General features: G+C 44.6%; 5 protein-coding genes across 5 annotated transcripts; 4 read left to right on the forward strand and 1 right to left on the reverse strand.

Annotated features, from left to right (window-relative positions):
• The first annotated feature begins 406 nt into the window (after positions 1 to 406).
• LOC110512426 (UPF0575 protein C19orf67 homolog) lies at positions 407 to 2,946 on the forward strand. Its single transcript, XM_090195928.1, has 3 exons — positions 407 to 471; positions 1,556 to 1,792; positions 2,031 to 2,946. The coding sequence occupies exons 2-3, from the start codon at positions 1,671 to 1,673 to the stop codon at positions 2,194 to 2,196; spliced, it is 288 nt and encodes a 95-aa protein (XP_090052054.1). The 5' UTR covers positions 407 to 471; positions 1,556 to 1,670; the 3' UTR covers positions 2,197 to 2,946.
• A 512-nt stretch (positions 2,947 to 3,458) lies between these two features.
• LOC118938542 (uncharacterized) lies at positions 3,459 to 4,515 on the forward strand. The gene is made up of 2 exons (XM_090194334.1): positions 3,459 to 4,401; positions 4,507 to 4,515. Exons 1-2 carry the CDS (start codon positions 4,054 to 4,056, stop codon positions 4,513 to 4,515), a joined length of 357 nt encoding a protein of 118 aa, XP_090050460.1. The 5' UTR covers positions 3,459 to 4,053.
• Positions 4,516 to 4,716: 201 nt separating this feature from the next.
• LOC149978817 (uncharacterized) lies at positions 4,717 to 9,288 on the forward strand. The gene has a single exon (XM_090195924.1). It carries the CDS (start codon positions 5,166 to 5,168, stop codon positions 7,068 to 7,070), a length of 1,905 nt encoding a protein of 634 aa, XP_090052050.1. The 5' UTR covers positions 4,717 to 5,165; the 3' UTR covers positions 7,071 to 9,288.
• LOC118938234 (uncharacterized) lies at positions 7,207 to 9,115 on the forward strand. The gene is made up of 4 exons (XM_036940531.2): positions 7,207 to 7,317; positions 7,640 to 8,351; positions 8,573 to 8,649; positions 8,972 to 9,115. Exons 1-4 carry the CDS (start codon positions 7,207 to 7,209, stop codon positions 9,113 to 9,115), a joined length of 1,044 nt encoding a protein of 347 aa, XP_036796426.2.
• Positions 9,289 to 9,957: 669 nt separating the features above from the next.
• Positions 9,958 to 12,489, reverse strand: LOC118938546 (small integral membrane protein 28-like). Its single transcript, XM_036942616.2, has 2 exons — positions 12,310 to 12,489; positions 9,958 to 11,244 (listed from the first exon to the last, which is right to left on the reverse strand). Exons 1-2 carry the CDS (start codon positions 12,418 to 12,420, stop codon positions 10,846 to 10,848), a joined length of 510 nt encoding a protein of 169 aa, XP_036798511.1. The 5' UTR covers positions 12,421 to 12,489; the 3' UTR covers positions 9,958 to 10,845.
• Positions 12,490 to 21,117: the final 8,628 nt, after the last annotated feature.

Consider the following 21,117-nt stretch of genomic DNA (forward strand, 5'->3'; position numbering starts at 1 on the left):
CCTTGGCTAACACACAAACCTTTGGGTGTCTAGACATACAGCTTGAACTAACTCGTCGTCTATAGATGCTCCGCATATAAACTAATATTAAATAACACTTAACTCTCACGTTAGGGGGTGAGTGGCACTAAAACATGATATGCTAAACAATGCTATATTAGCCACAACATCTCACCTATCATATAAGTCCCAATTTCTGATCTTCTAATCGAAGACATAGGCCGGAAATTCAAACACATTCCTGGCCTGTATTTGGCTATTTAGCCGGTTGACACAGCCGTTCTGTATCCTCAGCCAGGGAGCTTGCTTGTCAAGAACAGATCGGCCTCTTTTGGGTTGTCAAACTTATGTGTTGATCCTTCGACTGTCACCTTAAACCGGGCTGGGAAGAGGAATCCATATCGGATGTTGGCCGCCCTGCATTTGTTGCGTACCTCATCATACTCTCTCCGTTGGTTCCTCACCTCCAAGGTAAGATCTGGGTAGAAAGACACCCTGGCTCTGTTGTAGTTAAGGGGGAACTTTTGACTAGCCAGCTTGAGGATGAGATCCCTGGTCTGGGGATAGTGCAGCCGTACAATGAGTGGTGGCCCACCCTGGGCCGGCTTCCTTGCCTGAGATCTGTGTACGCGGTCGATCAGGATGGCCGTTTTGAAGTGTTCACACCCCAGAAATGCCTGTATCAGATCCGAGCCAAATTCAGTTGGCTTCCCTTTCTCAGTGTTCTCCTGTATCCCACATATTCGGATGTTCTGGCGTCTTGAATGCGACTCGAGCATTTCCATTCGGGCTTTCAGGGTTTTGTTGTCAATTTTTGAACGTCACGCACTGTTTCTCTATGTCCTGTAGCCTGGCCTCGTGATCGACTGTCGTCTGCTACACCTCATGCACCCTTCCCTTGGTTGCCTTCACAGTTTCGGCCTAAGTCCCAATACTCTTTGCGATATCAGCCAACCTTGTGTCCACCTTCTTGCTTAGTGAGTTTATGGCAGCCAGTATGTCACTTTGAGTAGGATCTGTGGGGAACTCTTGGAAGCTAGCCTCTTCAGCTAACTCCTCATGGGTTCGGCGACGTTGAAATTGGTTCGTTGTTTATCTCAATCAAATGATCTTGTTTAGCGCTCCCTTTTCTGGTGCCTTTTCCCTTTGTCATATTTGTTTGAAGTTATAGGTCGTGAGAGGTTAAGATAAATACTAATTTGTTTCAAAATAGAGCGGAGTTCTAGCAAAGCACGTCTACTCCATAGCACGCTCTCTAGCGCCCCACGGAGTCCTTTCAAAAGCAATCTCTTAGTTCTAGTCTGAAATGATACCATACAACCTACTCCCTACATAGTGCACTTCTTTTAATCAGAGCCCTATGTGGGCTATATAGAGAATAGGGGGCCATTTGAGAGACAGTCCCAGTGTTCCCTGGACTGGAGATCCTGATCAGAGCTATCACTGGCAGGAGGACCACATAGGACATGTTTTCCAGGTCCTCTATGGTCACGTTCATAGAAAGAAATACAACAACTTTAAGTGACAGCATTTCCTCCCCCTCTCTCCATTCCAGTGTTTCCCATTTCTACATTGGCAAGTGTCAGATAGACAGTGTGGGGCTGTCCATATACAAGTACTGTCGTCTAGCCCCTTACCTGGCTGGGGTCCACACTGGCCTGTACAAACGCATGCGCTGGAATGTGGAGAGACCCAGAGAGAGCCTGCAGCAGGAAACGGATGGCGAGATGGAGGGACATCCAGAGGAGGACAAGCCAGTGGCAGGGAACGAGAGAGCCACCAACATAGAGTAGTGAGTGAGAGAGAGAGAGAGAGGGGGGGGGAGGTAGAAAAGGTGAAAAAGTAAGGCACAACATGCCAATAAACAATAATTGTACAATTAGTGTCAAGAAAAATTTGGGACTCTTTTGAACTGAGATGTTCGATGACAATGTGCATTTCGAAATTCAGGCCTAAGAACAGTCGATCAGATGGCATCTCTCACTGCCTGTGTGACTGCCTGTGTGACTGTGTGTGTGTTTCTCGTGCAGCTACTTCCTGTGCTACGAGGACGTCCCTGAGGAGCCTGCTGAGGGGGGCGATGGAGAGGGAAAAGGGGAGACGGTTGCTATAGGCAATGTGGTCAAGGTGTGGTCAATCGGTCAGTGGATCCAAACGTATCCTGACCCCGTGAGAGACCACATCTACGACTGGTAAAAGGTCACACTCAGATCACTTCACAACACTCTTTCATCTTTGACTTGTTTATAGAATACTTAAGAGTAAGCACTATGTTAATATAACTCACACCGTGTGTGTGCCTGAGTGTGTGTTTGTGCATCTCTATGCGAGTGTGTGTGTTCGTGTTCGTTCCAGGGTGCTGTTCTGGGTTCCGCAGGCTAGGTACCACAGGCTGTTGTGTCTGGGAGGAGAGGAGCCCTCTGCTTGCAATGCTACTGACTGCCTGCTGGGGGCTTTGTTTTCTCAACAGACCCCAGTGGAAGACCCCAGTCGTGAAACAGAGACAAGCCACTGTTCTAGTACTGCCTTTGGCCATAACATGTTCTCATTGATTTAATAAAGGATATAACATGACTTGTTGTTAGCTTTACATTGTGTTATGTTCGGCTAATGTTTTCAAATCTAAGTAACTATTGGGAAGGACTTTAAGGACTGAACATTGACATAGGACTGACATAAGGACTGGACACTGACAAAGCTCTGGTTCCTACTAGCCAGTCATCCATGACAAATATTTTCCTTATAGTTCCTTACATATTGTATAAAAACAAATATAATTTATAAAGACAGCGGGTTTTATTACCAGTTCCCTACCAGCTAGTGATAGATTTGAACTGTATCTGATGTTGTCTATTCATATTCAAGGTTTTATTGAGCGTGGGTTACTGTATTCTGTGGTTGTTGGAAATCATTTTGTATGATCTGAATAAAATTATTGACCTGCCATTCATTTGCACGGGAGTGTTATTTTGTGAAAGAAAACAATTTATTGAAAATAAATGTTTGTGTAAATATTTTAATAACATGGGGTCTCAGTACTGTACTTACATTGTAAATTAATTGTTTGTAAACAATGTAGTAATACAACATTAGTTTGCCATATGGTTAAGATTTTCTTTATTGATAATATTTCACGTTTGCAGTGCTGTTCTATCATGCAAAATAGCCTACTGTGACAACTAGGTAGTTCAGAATGAAGACCTTTCTGTTCCAGAATAATTTCTAGTCCTGTCCTTGCCCCATTTATTTTTTTGCTCACTTGAACCATTTAGTTGTGACATCACAATGTCTTATGTTTGCCAAAGATTCTAAAGTTCTAAATTTGAGCATTCTATACTTCTATATTTATAGACATGTATTCTGAATTCAGACTGCTATAATACAGCACTCGTGTTGGTTGCATTGCTCGATTGTTTAGTTCTTATTTTGGATTTAGTTCTAGTTCAGTTGACGTTTTTAGTTGAGTTTTCTGTAAATAAATATTTTCTAGTTTACTGGTCTCCTGGGGATAACTTGGAGCAAATATGGATGACTCGACATCCATCCAAGGTTCTTCTTGGGTCCATTGTTACCTTGATGATCTGGTAAGTTTGCTATTAATTATACAATAGCTCTCATGTGTTTAAGCATCTACTTTGATGTTCTCCTTTAGTATTTAATAGGTTTTGTATCCACCACATCCATGATAAATCTGATATCCTGAACAAAATGACATTGTCATGGCCATAAAATAAAATATCCTGTGTGATTCCACTGCTAATATTAAACTCCTACTGTGTGTACAGATGCTGAAGGTAAAGTATCGCCAGAGACTCCATGAGATTGAGCAGGAAGTTCATAGAGAGCTGAGCGTGACACCAAGCCAATATCACCAGTCTCCAGGAGAGGTATACTCATACTTTTCCATTCCCTAAACTATAGTACACCATTGCTATATACTACACCATTGCTATCACCCACATAGACTGTTTATTTACCTGCTATTGCACCTTTAGTTCACAAAGGAACAGTATGAACTAATGTCTTCTTCATCTCTTCCATCTCAAGGTAACCATGGAGGGGCAGCAGCTCCTGACTGACAAGGCCAAGCCATCGGTTCCTTCCCATGAGCCTCTTGGTTCTGTAGCTCTGATGAGTGGCGACACAGCAGATATTCTCTCAGAGAAACAGGCCCAACCTGAGATCAGGTCAGATGAGAAGCTCCAGGTGGAGTTCCTCAGCCAGACCCAGGTGGAGATTCCACAAGAGGTCAGGGAGGTCATGGACAGCCTGCTGGACAAGGTGGCAGATGGAGAAGCCCAGGAGAAGAATGCTGAGGTCCTCGTGGCAAACCTGAACCCCTATCCTCCCTCATCCTCAGAAGTTTATGTCATACGGGACCTGGACAGCCAGGTAGACAAGGTAAGACTGGATCCTTTATTTGTGAACTGTTGTTGTATACTACACTGTTAAAAATAGGGATCCAAACGGGTTCTTTGACTGTCCCCATAAGATAACCATTTTTAGTTCCTGTAGAACCTTTTTCGGTTCCATATACAATCCTCTGTAGAAAGGGTTCTACCAGGCCTCCCGGGTGGCGCAGTGGTTAAGGGTGCTGTACTGCAGCTCCAGCTGTGCCACCAGAGACCCTGGGTTTGCACCCAGGCTCTGTCGTAACCGGCCGCGACCGGGAGGTCCGTGGGGCGATGCACAATTGGCCTAGTGTCGTCCGGGTTAGGGAGGGCTTGGCCGGTAGGGATATCCTTGTCTCATCGCGCACCGGTGACTCCTGTGGCGGGCCGGGCGCAGTGCCCGCTAACCAAGGTTGCCAGGTGCACGGTATTTCCTCCGGGCTTCCGGGTTGGATGCGCGCTGTGTTAAGAAGCAGTGCGGCTTGGTTGGGTTTGGGAGGACGCATGACTTTCAACCTTCGTCTATCCCGAGCCCATACGGGAGTTGTAGCGATGAGACAAGATAGCTACTAAAACAATTGGATACCAGGAAATTGGGGAGAAAAAATTGGTAAAATTCAACAGCAAAAAATAACCCAAAAAGGGTTCTTCTTCTCCTATGGGGACAGCAGAAGAACCCTTTAAGTGTAACACCTTTTTTTCTAAGTGTAGTACAAAACCTGTACATGTAATAAGAAATACACTACAAGACGTGATAGGTAGTAAAGTATTGCAATGCCTCTCTTTCTCATCTATGTGAAGGCAAAGGAGGTTGAGGCCCTTGACCTTAGCACATGTCCCATACTCCAAACGGCCCTCACAGACACTGACACCGTGATGAAGACTGCATACAAGATCATGCCGAAGAAGATTGTGGTACTTGTTTCCACCATCAAGCATATCATCACCCAGGTGCTTCTTCAAGTAGATCCCCAAGCCTTTCAGGGGGGAGTGTATTTGGAGACACCTGCTATCATCAATGACACCCAAGCTCTTCTGTGGTCTATTCCCTGGGTCGAGGTCACTGAGGAGGAGCTGTTGAACGGTCAGCAGTCCATTGATGCTTATGAGGTGGCTAAGACTGTCATCAACAACCTTGAGCAAGTGCTAGGCCCGAAACCTGTGCTGGCGAGAGCACTGGGAATCGGGTCACACATCTTGACAAGGTACATTGTTCATCTCGTAGGTCTATGCATTGCTAAGACAGTGCCCGTTGTTTATGCTGCCAATGAAGAGGAGAGACGTATTAGTCAGGATATGGTGAACATCTGTCCTCTACCTGCTAGATTGATCATTAGTGGAGAACTATTCAGTGACTTCGTAGTGAAGTTTATTCTAAAACTTCATCCAATGAACGGACGCGGTACTAAACAGCTTGACCAACAGGCTCTGCTCTTACTGGTCGTTAAAATGGCCTCGGTTGCTTTTAACATCTTGAGGAAGATTCCAGGTATATCTGTGGATGAAAATCTGTGCCTCCCCTTATGCAACATGAGAAAGACAGTGTTGCACATGCAGAGTGCCATGATACATCAGTTTGGCACGACAATCAAGATAAAAAAACTGGTTGCCATGAAGGACACGGTGATCATCTCCACCATCCCCAGCGCTATCTGTGAGGGGATCCTGATGGTGTACAAGGGCATCAGTGACACCTATCCGCTTCAAGTCCTCGGCCCACGGTGTCCAATAGCTAGGAGCTGCGAAGAGGCTATGGAGAGCAAACTCTTTGCAGTAGCCCTACCCGAGGACCTTAGGAAGACCATCTACGATCACTACGGGTCCTGGGTCGGGAAACTGGCACTGTTCCTGAAGGCTTTCCCCCTGAATGACCGCATCAAGTTGGAATACATCCGTCGTGTTTCTCTGCCTCGTTCCTCCAACAGAGATGTAGTCTGGATCGACCCCAAATACTTTGTTGGGGACGACGATGAAGAGGTTGTGACATCAAGCAACACAATGCCTGATAATCCTCTTGCTCTCGACGTCAGTCAGGCTGCCTTTTTGAAGCAGTTCCCACAGACTGATGTTTTCGAGGTAACCACAAAGGACTGTGGAAAGCCTGTGCAAGAACCGGCTCGGACGGAGACCGAGAGGAACAAACCAAAGATGACAAACCTTGATATTGTTCCTGTTATTCTTGTCAGGAAAGTCTTTGACTCTGTTTTTGCAGATTCATGTACAATCAAGCAGCAATACGGTTCATGGGAAGACGTCTCACTTTGCAATGATATGGTAGAGCACCTACATATCCAGGTTCAGAAAGAGGCATTGAAATACCAAAACCAAAGACTGTTCTTACGCACTCTGAGGAAGCTCAACGATGAGCCGGACAAGATGGCCAAATTCTTAGAAGACGTCTCATTCTCTATCAAGAGCAAGTACTTCAGGACTTTCCATGACTGGCCAATGGTTAAAGCCCAGCTATACCCAGAAATACAGTCTCTGCTGGTCTGCGATATCATGGTCAGAGAGATCACGGCTCACCTGAGGCCTACCGCGACCTTTGCCAAGGACACCAAGAAGGGTGATGACCGACCATACTGCATCAACATCCCGGTCAAGAGAGAGACCAAAACCCCGGATGATACAGGTAGAACAATGCTACTGTTGGTGTTGTACATTCAGAATCAGGCCTAGTCTCTTGTAAATGACTGGTATTCCACAATGTTCTTTCATTCACAATTTCACAACAGAATCCGATGTAGAGTCAACTGCTACAGTAACAGTCAGCTACCCAGTTGGACAATAATTTGAACTCCTCCCTTCCGCTCAAATGTACTATCTTGTCACATTTCCATTCCCCCTAGACAAGACCAAGCTGGAGCTTTGCATTGAGAAAGCCAGCGCTGACAGAATGAAGAGGCTCCTCACCCCACTTGAGAAGGTAAGCTACACTGTTTTCTGTATTGTCTCATTGATAATATCAGTCCATTTAAATGTTGTCTGTTCCGTACTGAGCTGGAGCTTCAGCATTGAAAGGTTGCTGATGGTGATGGCTTCCTGAGGTTTGTTTCCACTACAGGAGGGGAGGAGGGCTAATAATTATGTTTGGAATGGAGTAACTGGAATGGCATCAAACACATGGAAACTGTGTGTTTGATGTGTTCGATACCATTCCATTGATACCATTCCAGCCATTACTATGAGCCCGTCCTCGCCAATTAAGGTGCCTGTAGTTTCCACTCACCAACTATGTTTGTTCACAGGAACCCGAACCCTTCTGGAAGACGGGATCGATGGCAATGATGGAGGAAAATAATAAAAAGAAGAAGGTGAAGAAGAGGGGTTGCGGCTGGTTCTGGGGTGGGTTTGGCCGTAAGAGAAAAACAGCGAAAGAATTCCCACAGACCGTTGTTTTCGAGTCAACCACAAAGGACTGTGGAAAGCCTGTGCAAGAACAGACTCAGACGGAGACTGAGAGGAACAAACCAAAGGTGACAAACCTTGATATTGTTCCTGTTATTCTTGTCAGGAAAGCCTTTGACTCTGTCTTCCCAGTTTCGTGTGCAATCAAGCAGCAATACGGTTCATGGGAAGCTGTCACACTTTGCAAAGTTATGGTAGAGCACATACATATCCAGGTTCAGAAAGAGGCATTGAAATACCAAAACCAAAGACTGTTCTTACGCACTCTGAGGAAGCTCAACGATGAGCCGGACAAGATGGCCAAATTCTTAGAAGACGTCTCACTCTCTATCAGGATCAATTACCTCAGGACTTTCCATGAGTGGCCAATGGTTAAAGCCCAGCTATACCCAGAAATACAGTCTCTGCTGGTCTGCGATATCATGGTCAGAGAGATAATGGCTCACCTGAGGCCTACCGTGACCTTCGCCAAGGACACCAAGAAGGGTGATGACCGGCCATACTGCATCAACATCCCGGTCAAGAGAGAGACCAGAACCTCTGTTGATACAGGTAGAACAATGCTACTGTTGGTGTTGTACATTCAGAATCAGGCCTAGTCTCTTGTAAATGACTTGTATTCCACAATGTTCTTTCGTTCACAATTTCACGACAGAATCCGATGTAGAGTAAACAGCTTCATGTAACAGTCAACTAACCAGTTGGACAATAACAATTTGAACTCCTCCCTTATGTTCAAATGTACTATCTTGTCACATTTCCATTTCCCGTAGAAAAGACCAAGCTGGAGCTTTGCATTGAGAAAGCCAGCGCTGACAGAATGAAGAAACTCCTCACCCCACTTGAGAAGGTAAGCTACACTGTTTTCTGTATTGTCTCATTGATAATATCAGTCCATTTGAATGTTGTCTGTCCCGCACTGAGCTGCAGCTTCAGCATTGAAAGGTTGCTGATGGTGATGGCTTCCTGAGGTTTGTTTCCACTACAGGAGGGGAGGAGGGCTAATAATTATGTTTGGAATAGAGTAACTGGAATGGCAACAAACACATGGAAACTGTGTGTTTGATGTGTTCGATACCATTCCTTTGATACCATTCCAGCCATTACTATGAGCCCGTCCTCCCCAATTAAGGTGCCTGTAGTTTCCACTCACCAACTCTGTTTGTTCACAGGAACCCGAACCCTTCTGGAAGACGGCAATGATGGAGGAGGAACATAATAAAAAGAAGAAGGGCTGGTTCTGGGGTTTGTTTGGCCGTAAGAAACAAACAGCGAAAGAAGTGTGGATGGAGGATTGTCGCAGGCGCGGATACTAGAAATCACATCCACACAAACCAAGCGTATGGACGCACACACATTTACACAGAGACAGATATAACAACAAGGCCTACCTCAGATCCCAAACAGACAACATATGTTGCCTGTCTAATACTATGTCTTATTTTCCATTTTTCTCTGAACTTTTATTTGAAAAATAAACACTTTATTTTAAGTATTTTGCGTGACTTTGTTTTCTAAAGACATGTCTTTTATGACTTTATTTCTGATATATATATTTTACATTCCATATAGAGGAGCCTGATGCTCAATGTAACCAATAACCATCCATTGTATTGTTTTATGGTGTAGCCTGATAATCTGTGTTTTAAATTGTTGTTTTTGATTAGATAAACACATTTACTTTGCTGAAAATACAGTATGTTTTGAATTTTGGGCTTTTGGAATAATTTATACAGTAGACGATTCAAATGAATCGGTTAATTAACAACAGTGAACATTTGGTGAATAAATATACTTGAAATAAAAACGCTTCCATCAATAGTCTATCTGAAACAGATCATTTACAAGAATAAATGGTACAAAGAGTAGAATATGAAATGCTGTAGCTGCTTCTGAGGATTGTTTGGCCGTAAGAAAAAAAAACCTAGTTGGACCCCTGGACATTTCTAACACTTCTTGACAATCTTGCTCAGAAACGCAGCAAGACCATAGCTGTAATGTAAGGCAGGTGTTTGGAAAGGAGAGCTCACCTCTACATTCAGTAGTCTACATGATATGACCAAGATGTATCACAGTGGGGCAGCATGGGATTAAACTTTGCAACCTCGGTGCATCAGTGATCATGACGGAAGTCTCTCAATCATAACATGCTAAGATATTTTTCTTATTCTTTATTTAAAAACAATATAACACTTTGTACAAACATATTACTTGCTAATTAGAATGAATATAGGTTATGTAGTCTATAAAACGTATCAGGTCTGAGGTTTTTAGGAGTACATTCATGATGTGATGCCAAGGAATGAAGGGAATTATTAACCTGGACTAGGTCTTTGTAAGTCTGGGTACCCGTCTAACTAACATTCCGCTCCTTGTCCCTTCTGTCAAACACATGGTGCCCAGGCTAGGTCTTTGTACCTTCTTACATATAAATACAATTCAAATAACATACAGTACAATACAAGACTTCTGTAACATTCTTGCACTTTGCACATTGACATTCTTAAGTCTCCAAATAGGGAACAAACTGTAAATCAACACAGGTACAGGAGGGTTGAAAGCATGGTATGGCTCATACAATGTGTGGAAGTAAAAATGGAGGATCACGTGTTTCATTTAGGAGATAAAAACAACGCAAATGAATTGTATATTATTTTTTGTATAATTGAAGGATATTTATTTGCCTACTGTGACCTACGGTTTGTACATAGTCAGCGTCTGTCCTCTCTAGAGAATCTAGATGTACTGTATCCTGGACAGCCAGTCAAGGCAATTTCCAGCTTTCACGCAACTGCACACTCCTCTGTGTAGAAAGCTGGTACCCACAAAAGACTAACTCAGGTCTGATGTTTTTAAATAGTCCACTGAATTCCCCTTATTCTAAAGAGCTTGGTATATGGAGTCCTTTCAAAAGCAATCTCTTAGTTCTAGTCTGAAATGATACCATATACCCTACTCCCTACATAGTGCACTTCTTTTAATCAGAGCCCTTTGTGGGCTTTTGGGAATAGGGGGCCATTTGAGAGACAGTCCCAGTGTTCCCCAGTCACACGTAGCGTCCACTGGACTTGATCTCCGGACACAGCCGGGCCTCCAGGTCCTCTATGTTCATGGACTCTTTCCGACTGGTCAGACTGGTGGCGCGTGTGATCTTGGTCAGCGTCTCCTCGTAGGGCGGCGGCAGGTAGACCATGACGAACATGCTGTCCGACATGTCAGAGCTGGTGCTGGTGCGGCGTTCGCCGTGGCCGGTGAGCGAGGAGAGAAACTCCGCGCTGCTCTCGGGGTCCTGGAGGTCCAGGCTGAGCTTTGGAGGGGAGCACCTCCAGTAAGCCAGGAGTACCAGGAGGCCCAGCATGAGGAGGGAGGCGACGGGGAGGACCACGTAGAGGAGCAGCCCTGACCTCCCTTCCTGCTCGAGGTTCAGCTCATTCCAGTTGTCGCCCTGGTGGATTTGGAGGGGAAAAGGGTTAATAAATCACGTCATTGACAGGACAGAAAAAAGGATTACTCTAAAATACATGCAGGATGATGTTGAAGATATGAAATCAAAAAATCAGTAATGGGTTTTGCCTCAAAAAGTCAATGTTCCACCGGATGAGTGATGATCCTCTTCCATCTTCTCAAAACTGAAACTGCATGGTTGTGAAATCAAGATATCCTACAGAGGCTCAATAGGGCTTATGCCATTTGATATTGCCTGAGTGTTATATTCCCCTGTTGACACAATCAGTGTCCCAAATTCACCCGACCAATCGGTTTCAGTGCTCAGATAACGCTGATCCTCATCTAGGTGACTGACTAAAGACCCATCAACATCACTCCACTTAGCTGAAAGCCCCGAAAAGCTTTCCTCTGCCATTGCCCTGAGTCGTGACATCCAATACTATTTCAAGGCACTCAATTAACAACAGCAAGAGTGTGTTGCCTGCAAAAGTCTGTATAGCCCACAGTATGTGGATGCTGGCTGAAGTACCTTGGACAGCGCTCCTCCAGTGAGTAAAAATAAAAGATCATATAAAATAAAAACAATCCACCTAAAAAGCTATTTTTCAGAATAATTTTCAGTCTGCTCTTTAGATTGTTAAACCAGTATGCCACTGTAACTGGTGTGAAATGGCTAGCTGGTTCGCGGTGGTGTGCGCTAATAGCGTTTCAATCGGTTGATGTCACTCGCTCTGAGACCTTGAAGTAGTTGTTCCCCTTGCTCCGCGGCTTTTGTGGAGCGATGGGTAACGATGCTTCGTGGGAGGCAGTTGTCGATGTGTGCAGAGGGTCCCTGGTTCGAGCCAGGGTAGGGCTGAGGTGAAGCTAACACTGTTACACCACCTACCTACTCCCAGGTGCCAAGCAAAAAAGTAAACTCAAAATCTGCTGCAGCTCTCCAGGACCCGGGTTGCCTACCTCCTGGATCTACCAAAAAATCTCTGGGTCTCGCAGCAGCATGTAGCATGTAACGACTACTACTGAATCAGACTCACTCAGTAACAACAAGCTGATGTTCCCTTACCTGTAACTGTCTCTCCACCATTGGGGGAGAAGGTGACCCAGTCACCCAATCAATGGACCCTCTGCCGGCTGGCCCAAACTTTATCCAGCTGCTGTCCAGTAGCGTTCTCATGCTGTCGTGGTAGGCAGAACTCAAGACAAACACGTCCGACTAGAGAGAGATTCGGTCGATAGCGATCCAGCTGTGTGTCCCTTGATGCCTGAACAGAGTTAGACAGAGAAAGCAGTGCAGTGAGGGGGGGGGGGAGGTGTCAAGCAGCTGCTCACATGGCTGCACATGGGCACAACAGGATCCAGGCCAGGGAACCGCCCAATGACGGTGGAGCTAAAAGTCCAAGGGCAATCTCCTCTTGGGGGGATTTGTGGTAGCTAGTGTTCGCTTTTTGGAGAAAACAGAGGCAGGGAGGGAGGCAGGGAGGGAGGGAGGGAGGGAGGGAGGGGACAATGGATGTCCCCAGTTGTCAGCCAACATCGGTGTGATGGGGGGGGGGGGGGGGGGGGAACAGGAACAGCGCCTGGACAGGAACACATAGCAAACACAATACGGAATAATGCAGACACAGGGAACATAACCAAGGAACAGACAGATATTCCGGGGGTAATCAACAAAGTGAAGGAGTCCAGGTGAGTCCAATGAGCACAGCTGTGCGTAATGTTGGTAACAGTCGTGTATGATGACGGGTAGCCTGGCGCCCTCGTGCGCCAGGGAGGGAGAGCGGGAGCAGGCGTGACAGTGTGTGTGTGTGTCATGCAGGTTTTACATGTACTTTCAGGAATAGCCTGCTAGAGGGTGACAAACATTTGCTAGATAGAGAGATGAGTGGAGGAGCTCATATTTTAAACAGATCTAAAGAGACATGGGATGAGCTTAAAATAATGACATGGCACAAGCCTTTGAGATGAGTGAACCATGGTCGGGTATGGTGGGATGCTTGTTGTTATTGTTGGCAGTGAGTGCTCTTCACCCTAATCCAACCTTGATTTAAGTATTGCATTAGACAAACGAGACAATATTTAAGATTAAACATCGACGACATTGTTTACCTGCTCCTTGGATTAAATGACAGCATCAAGATCATCAAGCAGGTCGTCTTTTAACAGCATTGTTAAATTAACGGGACAGAGATGGAGACAAGAGCTCATAAAATGGATTGAGACTTATACCTAATCAGGCACAATCCAGAAAGCCTAATATTATGGACGGCCCAAATCGCATCTTCTTTTCACTTCTTTTCTTTAAAGGCAACATCAAATGGCACTTTGTGTCCGGGTTCCAGACGAGCCAGATCTTCCACCCAGATTTGCAAATCACATACCACCATAGTCCCTGTGCCAAAGAACACCAAGGTAACCTGTCTAAAGGACTACTGGCCCATAGCCCTCACCTCTGTAGCCATGAAGGGCTTTATAAGGCTGGTCATGGCTCACATCAACACCGTTATCCCAGAAACACTAGACCCACTCTAATTTGCATACTGCCCCAACATATCCACAGATGATGCAATCTCTATTGCACTCCACACTGCCCTTTCCCACCTGGACAAAAGGAACACCCACGTGAGAATGGTATTCATTGACTACAGCTCAGCGTTCAACACCATAGTACCCTCAAAGCTCATCTCTAAGTACCCTAGGACTAAACACCTTCCTCTGAAACTGGATCCTGGACTTCCTGACGGGCAGCCCTAAGGTGGTAAAGGTAGGTAACAACACATCTGCCACACTGATCTTCAACACAGGGGCCCCTCAGGGGTGCGTGCTCAGTCTCCTCCGGTACTCCCTGTTCACCCATGACTGCATGGCCAAGCATGACTCCAAACCTATCATTAAGTTTGCCGTCGACACAACAGTGGTAGGCCTGATAACTGACAACGATGAGAGCCCAGTACATTGTTGGGGTAGGTTCCTTGTTCCTTGTCAATCATTTGCTTATTGATGAAATCAGCAATCAGACAATATCTTTAAGTAAATCAATCAAAAACCTTTATTAACGCAATTGCAGACAGAAGTTGACAACAGGAACATAGCACGCATGTTTCCGAGTAAGTTCTGTAAAATAGGAAAGGGTACAAGTTGCTTTAATAGGCTTACAGTCAACCCTAGTGATGTAAATGCCTACGTCAACACCTTCTACTCATGAGACCACGTCCATGCAAATACAGTTATACAACCTTGCAGGAGAGACAATAGATCCAGTGTTTTCTAAGGGCTCAGCAGTAATTTTCCACTCCCCAAGTTGCTTTATAGTGGTATGTCTGACTAGTCTCTTATCTCTTTCACTCCCCTGCAGGGTTCTGTGTCTATGAATCTCTTTTAGCCTTGAGGCGCTTTCTTACAGATACCCTGTTTTGACTGCAATAACACACATCTCTCAGACCATTTCTTATAAGAAGCAAAGACTAGAAAATAACTGTGGAACAATATTAAACTTTATAATGTACATAATGTACATATTGCTAATCTGTAGTCCAGGACCCTAAAGATGTGATGAGGGAGGGGTCTTATAGCCCTTCCCCTTCTATTAATATAACATAAACATAATAAATTATTATAATACATCAAACATTTGGTGCATACCCTATCATGACCCCAAGGTGACCCCCCCCCCCCCCCCCCCCCCATTAGCATCATTGGGGACAAGTGTAACAGATGTTGATCGTACTCTCCTTGCGTTGTGTTTTGTCCTAATAAATCACCCCAGCCAGTGGTCCCAGTTGAGCATTATCTATTATCTGTTGTTAAATAGGAAACAGTACGTTAGATGTGCAGGGCTTAATGATGTTGATGGCTATCGATGGTAAAATCTGTAGCATGAAAACAACTGTGTAAGCAGTGGGCTTCTGTGCCCAGCATGCTAGCTAACACGCTTATATACAGCAAACATTTACCAAAGCACATCCCAGAAAGCCCCTCAATCCCTAACAGGTACCATATACCCACACATGTATAAATCAGCAATGTGCAGCAAACTTATACACATTGTAAAATATAAAACAGTATTCAGAACGTGACCTACCCCTACCCACATTTTCATACTGGGGAGACATGACGTTCGCGATCTCCCCCTATCTGCAAGCGGGGCCAATCACAACACGCCTTATTGTCATCGGAATTGAACCAACCAATAAGAATGCTTGAACATTAAATAGACATTTCTTTAAATTCAAGTGGAAACATAACCAACCCTGTAACACAAGCTTCCTGCCATCCAGGACCTCTATACCAGGCGGTGTCAGAGGAAGGCCCAAAAAATTGCCAAGGACTCCAGCCACCCTAGTCATAGACTGTTCTCTCTGGTACCACACGGCAAGCGGTACCGGAGCGCCAAGTCTAGGTCAAAAAGGCTTCTTAACAGCTTCCACCCCCAAGCCGTAAGACTCGTGAACAGTTAATAAAATGGCTACCTGGACTATTTGCATTGTCCCCACCTCACCCCCCATTTTTACGCTGCTGCTACTCTCTGTTTATTATCCATGCATAGTCACTTTACCTCTACCTACATGTACATATTACCTCAATGACCTCGACTAACCGGTGCCTCTGCACATGGACTCTGTACCGGAACCCCCTGTTATTTTATTGTTGCTCCTTAATTCTTTTTTATTTCTAATTCATTTTATTTTTCGTAACTGCATTGTTGATTAAGGGCTTGTAAGTAAGCATTACACTGTAAGGTCTACTCACCTGTTGTATTCGACGCATGTGACAAATGAAATTTGATTTTGATTTGATGCACACGCACCCTTGACAGGAACCTAAAATCATGACTCAAACAGTCTGTTTGCTCTTTGGTTTCGGGCGTAGGACAGACAGAGCTAAAGAGGTCACGCTGACAGATAAGAGATTGAGGTTGTGACGAAGTGCCAAATATCCCACAAGACAGCAGCCAAACAGGACATGTCCAGTTGCGAAGTGATGCCCTAGAACAGTGGGACAGAGAGTAAAGGTCAGGATTTAGGACGAGGAAACACAAGGTTTACAGGAATGGATCCCTCATAAAGGGTATTAATGGTGTTCAAATTTGACTTGTTATTTAGGTTGGACACCATCAACCAGCTTCATCCAGAAATGTATTGGATGACACATATTGAAATGTTGGCCCCTGTGTATTGTCTGTGTGGCCTCAATGTGTGTGATTTTTAAAACTTTTTAAACTGTGTCATCAGAGAACACAATGTGATAACATTCAATTCAAGTTTCGACAATAATCATTACTCTTTCGTATAAGCGTGTACCTCCAAACGTTGTCAACCTGTTGCCGTCTCTACTGCTCGGTGTGTAAAACCATTTACACACAGAATGGCTTGTCAAACAGAGCCACGTCACTATTTGCCAGTGAAATTCATCAACTAGTTATATATACAGTGCCTTGCGAAAGTATTTGCCCCCTTGAACTTTGCGACCTTTTGCCACATTTCAGGCTTCAAACATAAAGATATAAAACTGTATTTTTTTGTGAAGAATCAACAACAAGTGGGACACAATCATGAAGTGGAACAACATTTATTGGATATTTCAAACTTTTTTAACAAATCAAAAACTGAAAAATTGGGCGTGCAAAATTATTCAGCCCCCTTAAGTTAATACTTTGTAGCGCCACCTTTTGCTGCGATTACAGCTGTAAGTCGCTTGGGGTATGTCTCTATCAGTTTTGCACATCGAGAGACTGACATTTTGTCCCATTCCTCCTTGCAAAACAGCTCGAGCTCAGTGAGGTTGGATGGAGAGCATTTGTGAACAGCAGTTTTCAGTTCTTTCCACAGATTCTCGATTGGATTCAGGTCTGGACTTTGACTTGGCCATTTTATGTTTATTTTTGAACCATTCCATTGTAGATTTTGCTTTATGTTTTGGATCATTGTCTTGTTGGAAGACAAATCTCCGTCCCAGTCTCAGGTCTTTTGCAGACTCCATCAGGTTTTCTTCCAGAATGGTCCTGTATTTGGCTCCATCCATCTTCCCATCAATTTTAACCATCTTCCCTGTCCCTGCTGAAGAAAAGCAGGCCCAAACCATGATGCTGCCACCACCATGTTTGACAGTGGGGATGGTGTGTTCAGCTGTGTTGCTTTTACGCCAAACATAACGTTTTGCATTGTTGCCAAAAAGTTCAATTTTGGTTTCATCTGACCAGAGCACCTTCTTCCACATGTTTGGTGTGTCTCCCAGGTGGCTTGTGGCAAACTTTAAACGACACTTTTTATGGATACCTTTAAGAAATGGCTTTCTTCTTGCCACTCTTCCATAAAGGCCAGATTTGTGCAATATACGACTGATTGTTGTCCTATGGACAGAGTCTCCCACCTCAGCTGTAGATCTCTGCAGTTCATCCAGAGTGATCATGGGCCTCTTGGCTGCATCTCTGATCAGTCTTCTCCTTGTATGAGCTGAAAGTTTAGAGGGACGGCCAGGTCTTGGTAGATTTGCAGTGGTCTGATACTCCTTCCATTTCAATAGTATCGCTTGCACAGTGCTCATTGGGATGTTTAAAGCTTGGGAAATCTTTTTGTATCCAAATCCGGCTTTAAACTTCTTCACAACAGTATCTCGGACCTGCCTGGTGTGTTCCTTGTTCTTCATGATGCTCTCTGCGCTTTTAACGGACCTCTGAGACTATCACAGTGCAGGTGCATTTATACGGAGACTTGATTACACACAGGTGGATTGTATTTATCATCATTAGTCATTTAGGTCAACATTGGATCATTCGGAGATCCTCACTGAAGTTCTGGAGAGAGTTTGCTGCACTGAAAGTAAAGGGGCTGAATAATTTTGCACGCCCAATTTTTCAGTTTTTGATTTGTTAAAAAAGTTTGAAATATCCAATAAATGTCGTTCCACTTCATGATTGTGTCGCATTTGTTGTTGATTCTTCACAAAAAAATACAGTTTTATATCTTTATGTTTGAAGCCTGAAATGTGGCAAAAGGTCGCAAAGTTCAAGGGGGCCGAATACTTTCGCAAGGCACTGTATATATATATATATATATATATATATAAAAGCATTTGAGACGACAGATAAACCAAGTATTAACACCATTGTAATTGATGCTTTGTTTGACAAGATGAAGGAAAAAGGAAACAGCACACTGCTCTTTCAAAAGCTCTGACGAAGGCCGCGAGGCCGACAAGTACGCTTATTAAAGATCACTGATACGATCAAGAGCAGTGTGCCGTTTTCCTTTGTCCTTCATGTTGTTCAACTGTTCGCATGCAAATGCAAAACGATTGCTCAGATGTACGAGTGCCTTTTTGAATTTTGAATTAATGCTTTGTTTGACCAAAAGCCCCCTGCGTTCTTCTTCACTTGCTCAGAGATGTTCTTTTAACTGTGAAACCAAAGACCCACATGTTTGAGACATTACGCAACACCTTTTACTGGAGATTTGCTTGCGGTGCCCTTAATTCTAGAATCATGTATCTATTTTTTCCCCCCATCGGCCTTTTGATGCTAAATTGTGTGTTGTCTGACTGTCTGCCTATGTCTGAGGCTGAGTGTCCTCTTCATGGAAAAGACGGGCTCTTACAAACAGAGCAATCTTCCTCAGCTTTTCTGCCCCCTTATTTAACCCAGCGACTGACAATTACAGTTTGGATTATATTGGGAATGATTTGAACAGGGGATTTCAGTGTGCCTGAAAACTCTTATTTTGCGGTCCTGCTCTCTATGGATTTATCTCCATACTCTAGATCCTCTAAAGCTGTGCAGCAGAAACTGAGACAATTATATCCCTTTCTCTTAATTAAAGATGGCCGCCCACTGTTCAGCTATTCAGTTATTCTCTGCATCCATCTCCATCCACTCTCCCCGTGTCCAGATTGAGCCGTGTATGATGTCCGCTTACTGCAGTGGGTCCAGCTGTCAGGCCCAACATCTGTCTCCAATTGGTCTGTAGATGTCAAACAGGAGGGGGATTGGGATTTGTCCGAGCCAGGGGGGATTTGGGAGGCATGCAGGGGACTGTAATTACAGCTCACGTGGCGTCCAGAGTGGGCCGATCAGTCTGTCTAGTGCACAACTAGGGCCTTGGTCAAATGTAATGCACTATATAGGGAATAGGGTGCCATTAAAGTCTGCCTGGTGTAGTGGTTCCCCTGCAATAAAGAGAAAATTGAGTATAGATGGAGGCATAGTTCAGACATATGAACCCATTCTAAGGTGATCCTGGCATCCTAGTTAACACTACAGCTGGATTATAGGCCAACGTGATAGAATATCTTTCACGCCATGGGCTTGGTGTGACCGACTGGGTCCGAACCTGGGTCTCATGGGCAAAACAACACTGTGTTAGTCCGATGAGCTTCAAGCCTAGGCATTAATGACAGCTTCACGTCTCAGGCAAGGTTACTCATTAATGTGAGCGTGACTCACTGAATGACAGGGTAGGTGGAAAGGAGTGGAAGGGCAGGCGATTAAAGAAGCAGACTTGTATGGATTTATATGTGATAATAAACTAGCATTTCCATCATGGCTGGCTGTAGTGGGAAAATTCCCCAGTTCATGTGAAAGCCCAGTCATTTTGTAACATACTATGAACTGTAAATCATCATCATAGGCGTCATAACACTCAATCAGGTACACGTGTGCCAACACGCTTATGGAAAGCACGTTAAACGGTGTGGATTTGGATACACTCTACACACAGACCCAAGTGTTATCGAGAACAAATCCCAAGACTCCATATACAGAAGAGAATGTTGTTATTTTTTACCTCTGCTCTTTTTATCTGGCCGCTTCTGTAAAAGACTGCAGCTGTCATCTCGTAAGAGCCTTAGTTCCTGTCATAAAGTCCCACGGTGTTGATGGTGCAGTACTAAACATGCTTTGTCATAGCTTTGCGATAAAAACACCCACAGTACCTTGACACCCAAGTGTAAAATCCTACCACAGATTTAACTGCAATAAATGATACAATTGTTATCAACAAGATGCCATATAAAGGATCACTGAGTATTGCTGTGAATTTAAATTCAACCTATTTTGCATATCATGGCACTTTTGGTCCCGGGTCCAGACGAGCCAGATCTTCCACCCAGATTTGCAAATCACATACCACCATAGTCCCTGTGCCAAAGAACACCAAGGTAACCTGTCTAAATGACTACCGACCCATAGCCCTCACCTCTGTAGCCATGTAGGGCTTTGAAAAGCTGGTCATGGCTCACATCAACACCATTATCCCAGAAACATTAGACCCACTCTAATTTGAAAACTGCCCCAACAGATCCACAGATGATGCAATCTCTATTGCCCTCCACACTGCCCTTTCCCACCTGGACAAAAGGAACACCTACGTGAGAATGCTATTCATTGACTACAGCTCAGCGTTCAACACCATAATGCCCTCAAAGCTCATCTCTAAGCACCCTGGGACTAAACACCTTCCTCTGAAACTGGATCCTGGACTTCCTGACAGGCAGCCCTCAGGTGGTAAAGGTAGGTAACACATCTGCCACACTGATCCTCAACACAGGGGCCCCTCAGGGGTGCGTACTCAGTCTCCTCCGGTACTCCCTGTTCACCCATGACCAAGCACGACTCCAACACTATCATTAAGTTTGCCGTCGACACAACAGTGGTAGGCCTGATCACTGATAATGATGAGAGCTTATAGGGAGGAGATCAGAGACTTGGCAGTCTGGTGCCAGGACAACAACTTCTCCCTCAACGTGATCAAGACAAAGGACATGATTGTGGACTACAGAAAAGGAGGACCGAGCACACCCCCCCATTCTCATCGGCGGGGCTGTAGTGGAGCAGGTTGAGAGCTTCAAGTTCCTTGGTGTCCACATCACCAACAAATGATCA

The sequence above is a fragment of the Oncorhynchus mykiss genome, chromosome 13, assembly GCF_057628025.1.
Source record: "Oncorhynchus mykiss isolate SJ-2025 chromosome 13, ASM5762802v1, whole genome shotgun sequence".
Lineage (NCBI taxonomy): Eukaryota > Metazoa > Chordata > Actinopteri > Salmoniformes > Salmonidae > Oncorhynchus > Oncorhynchus mykiss.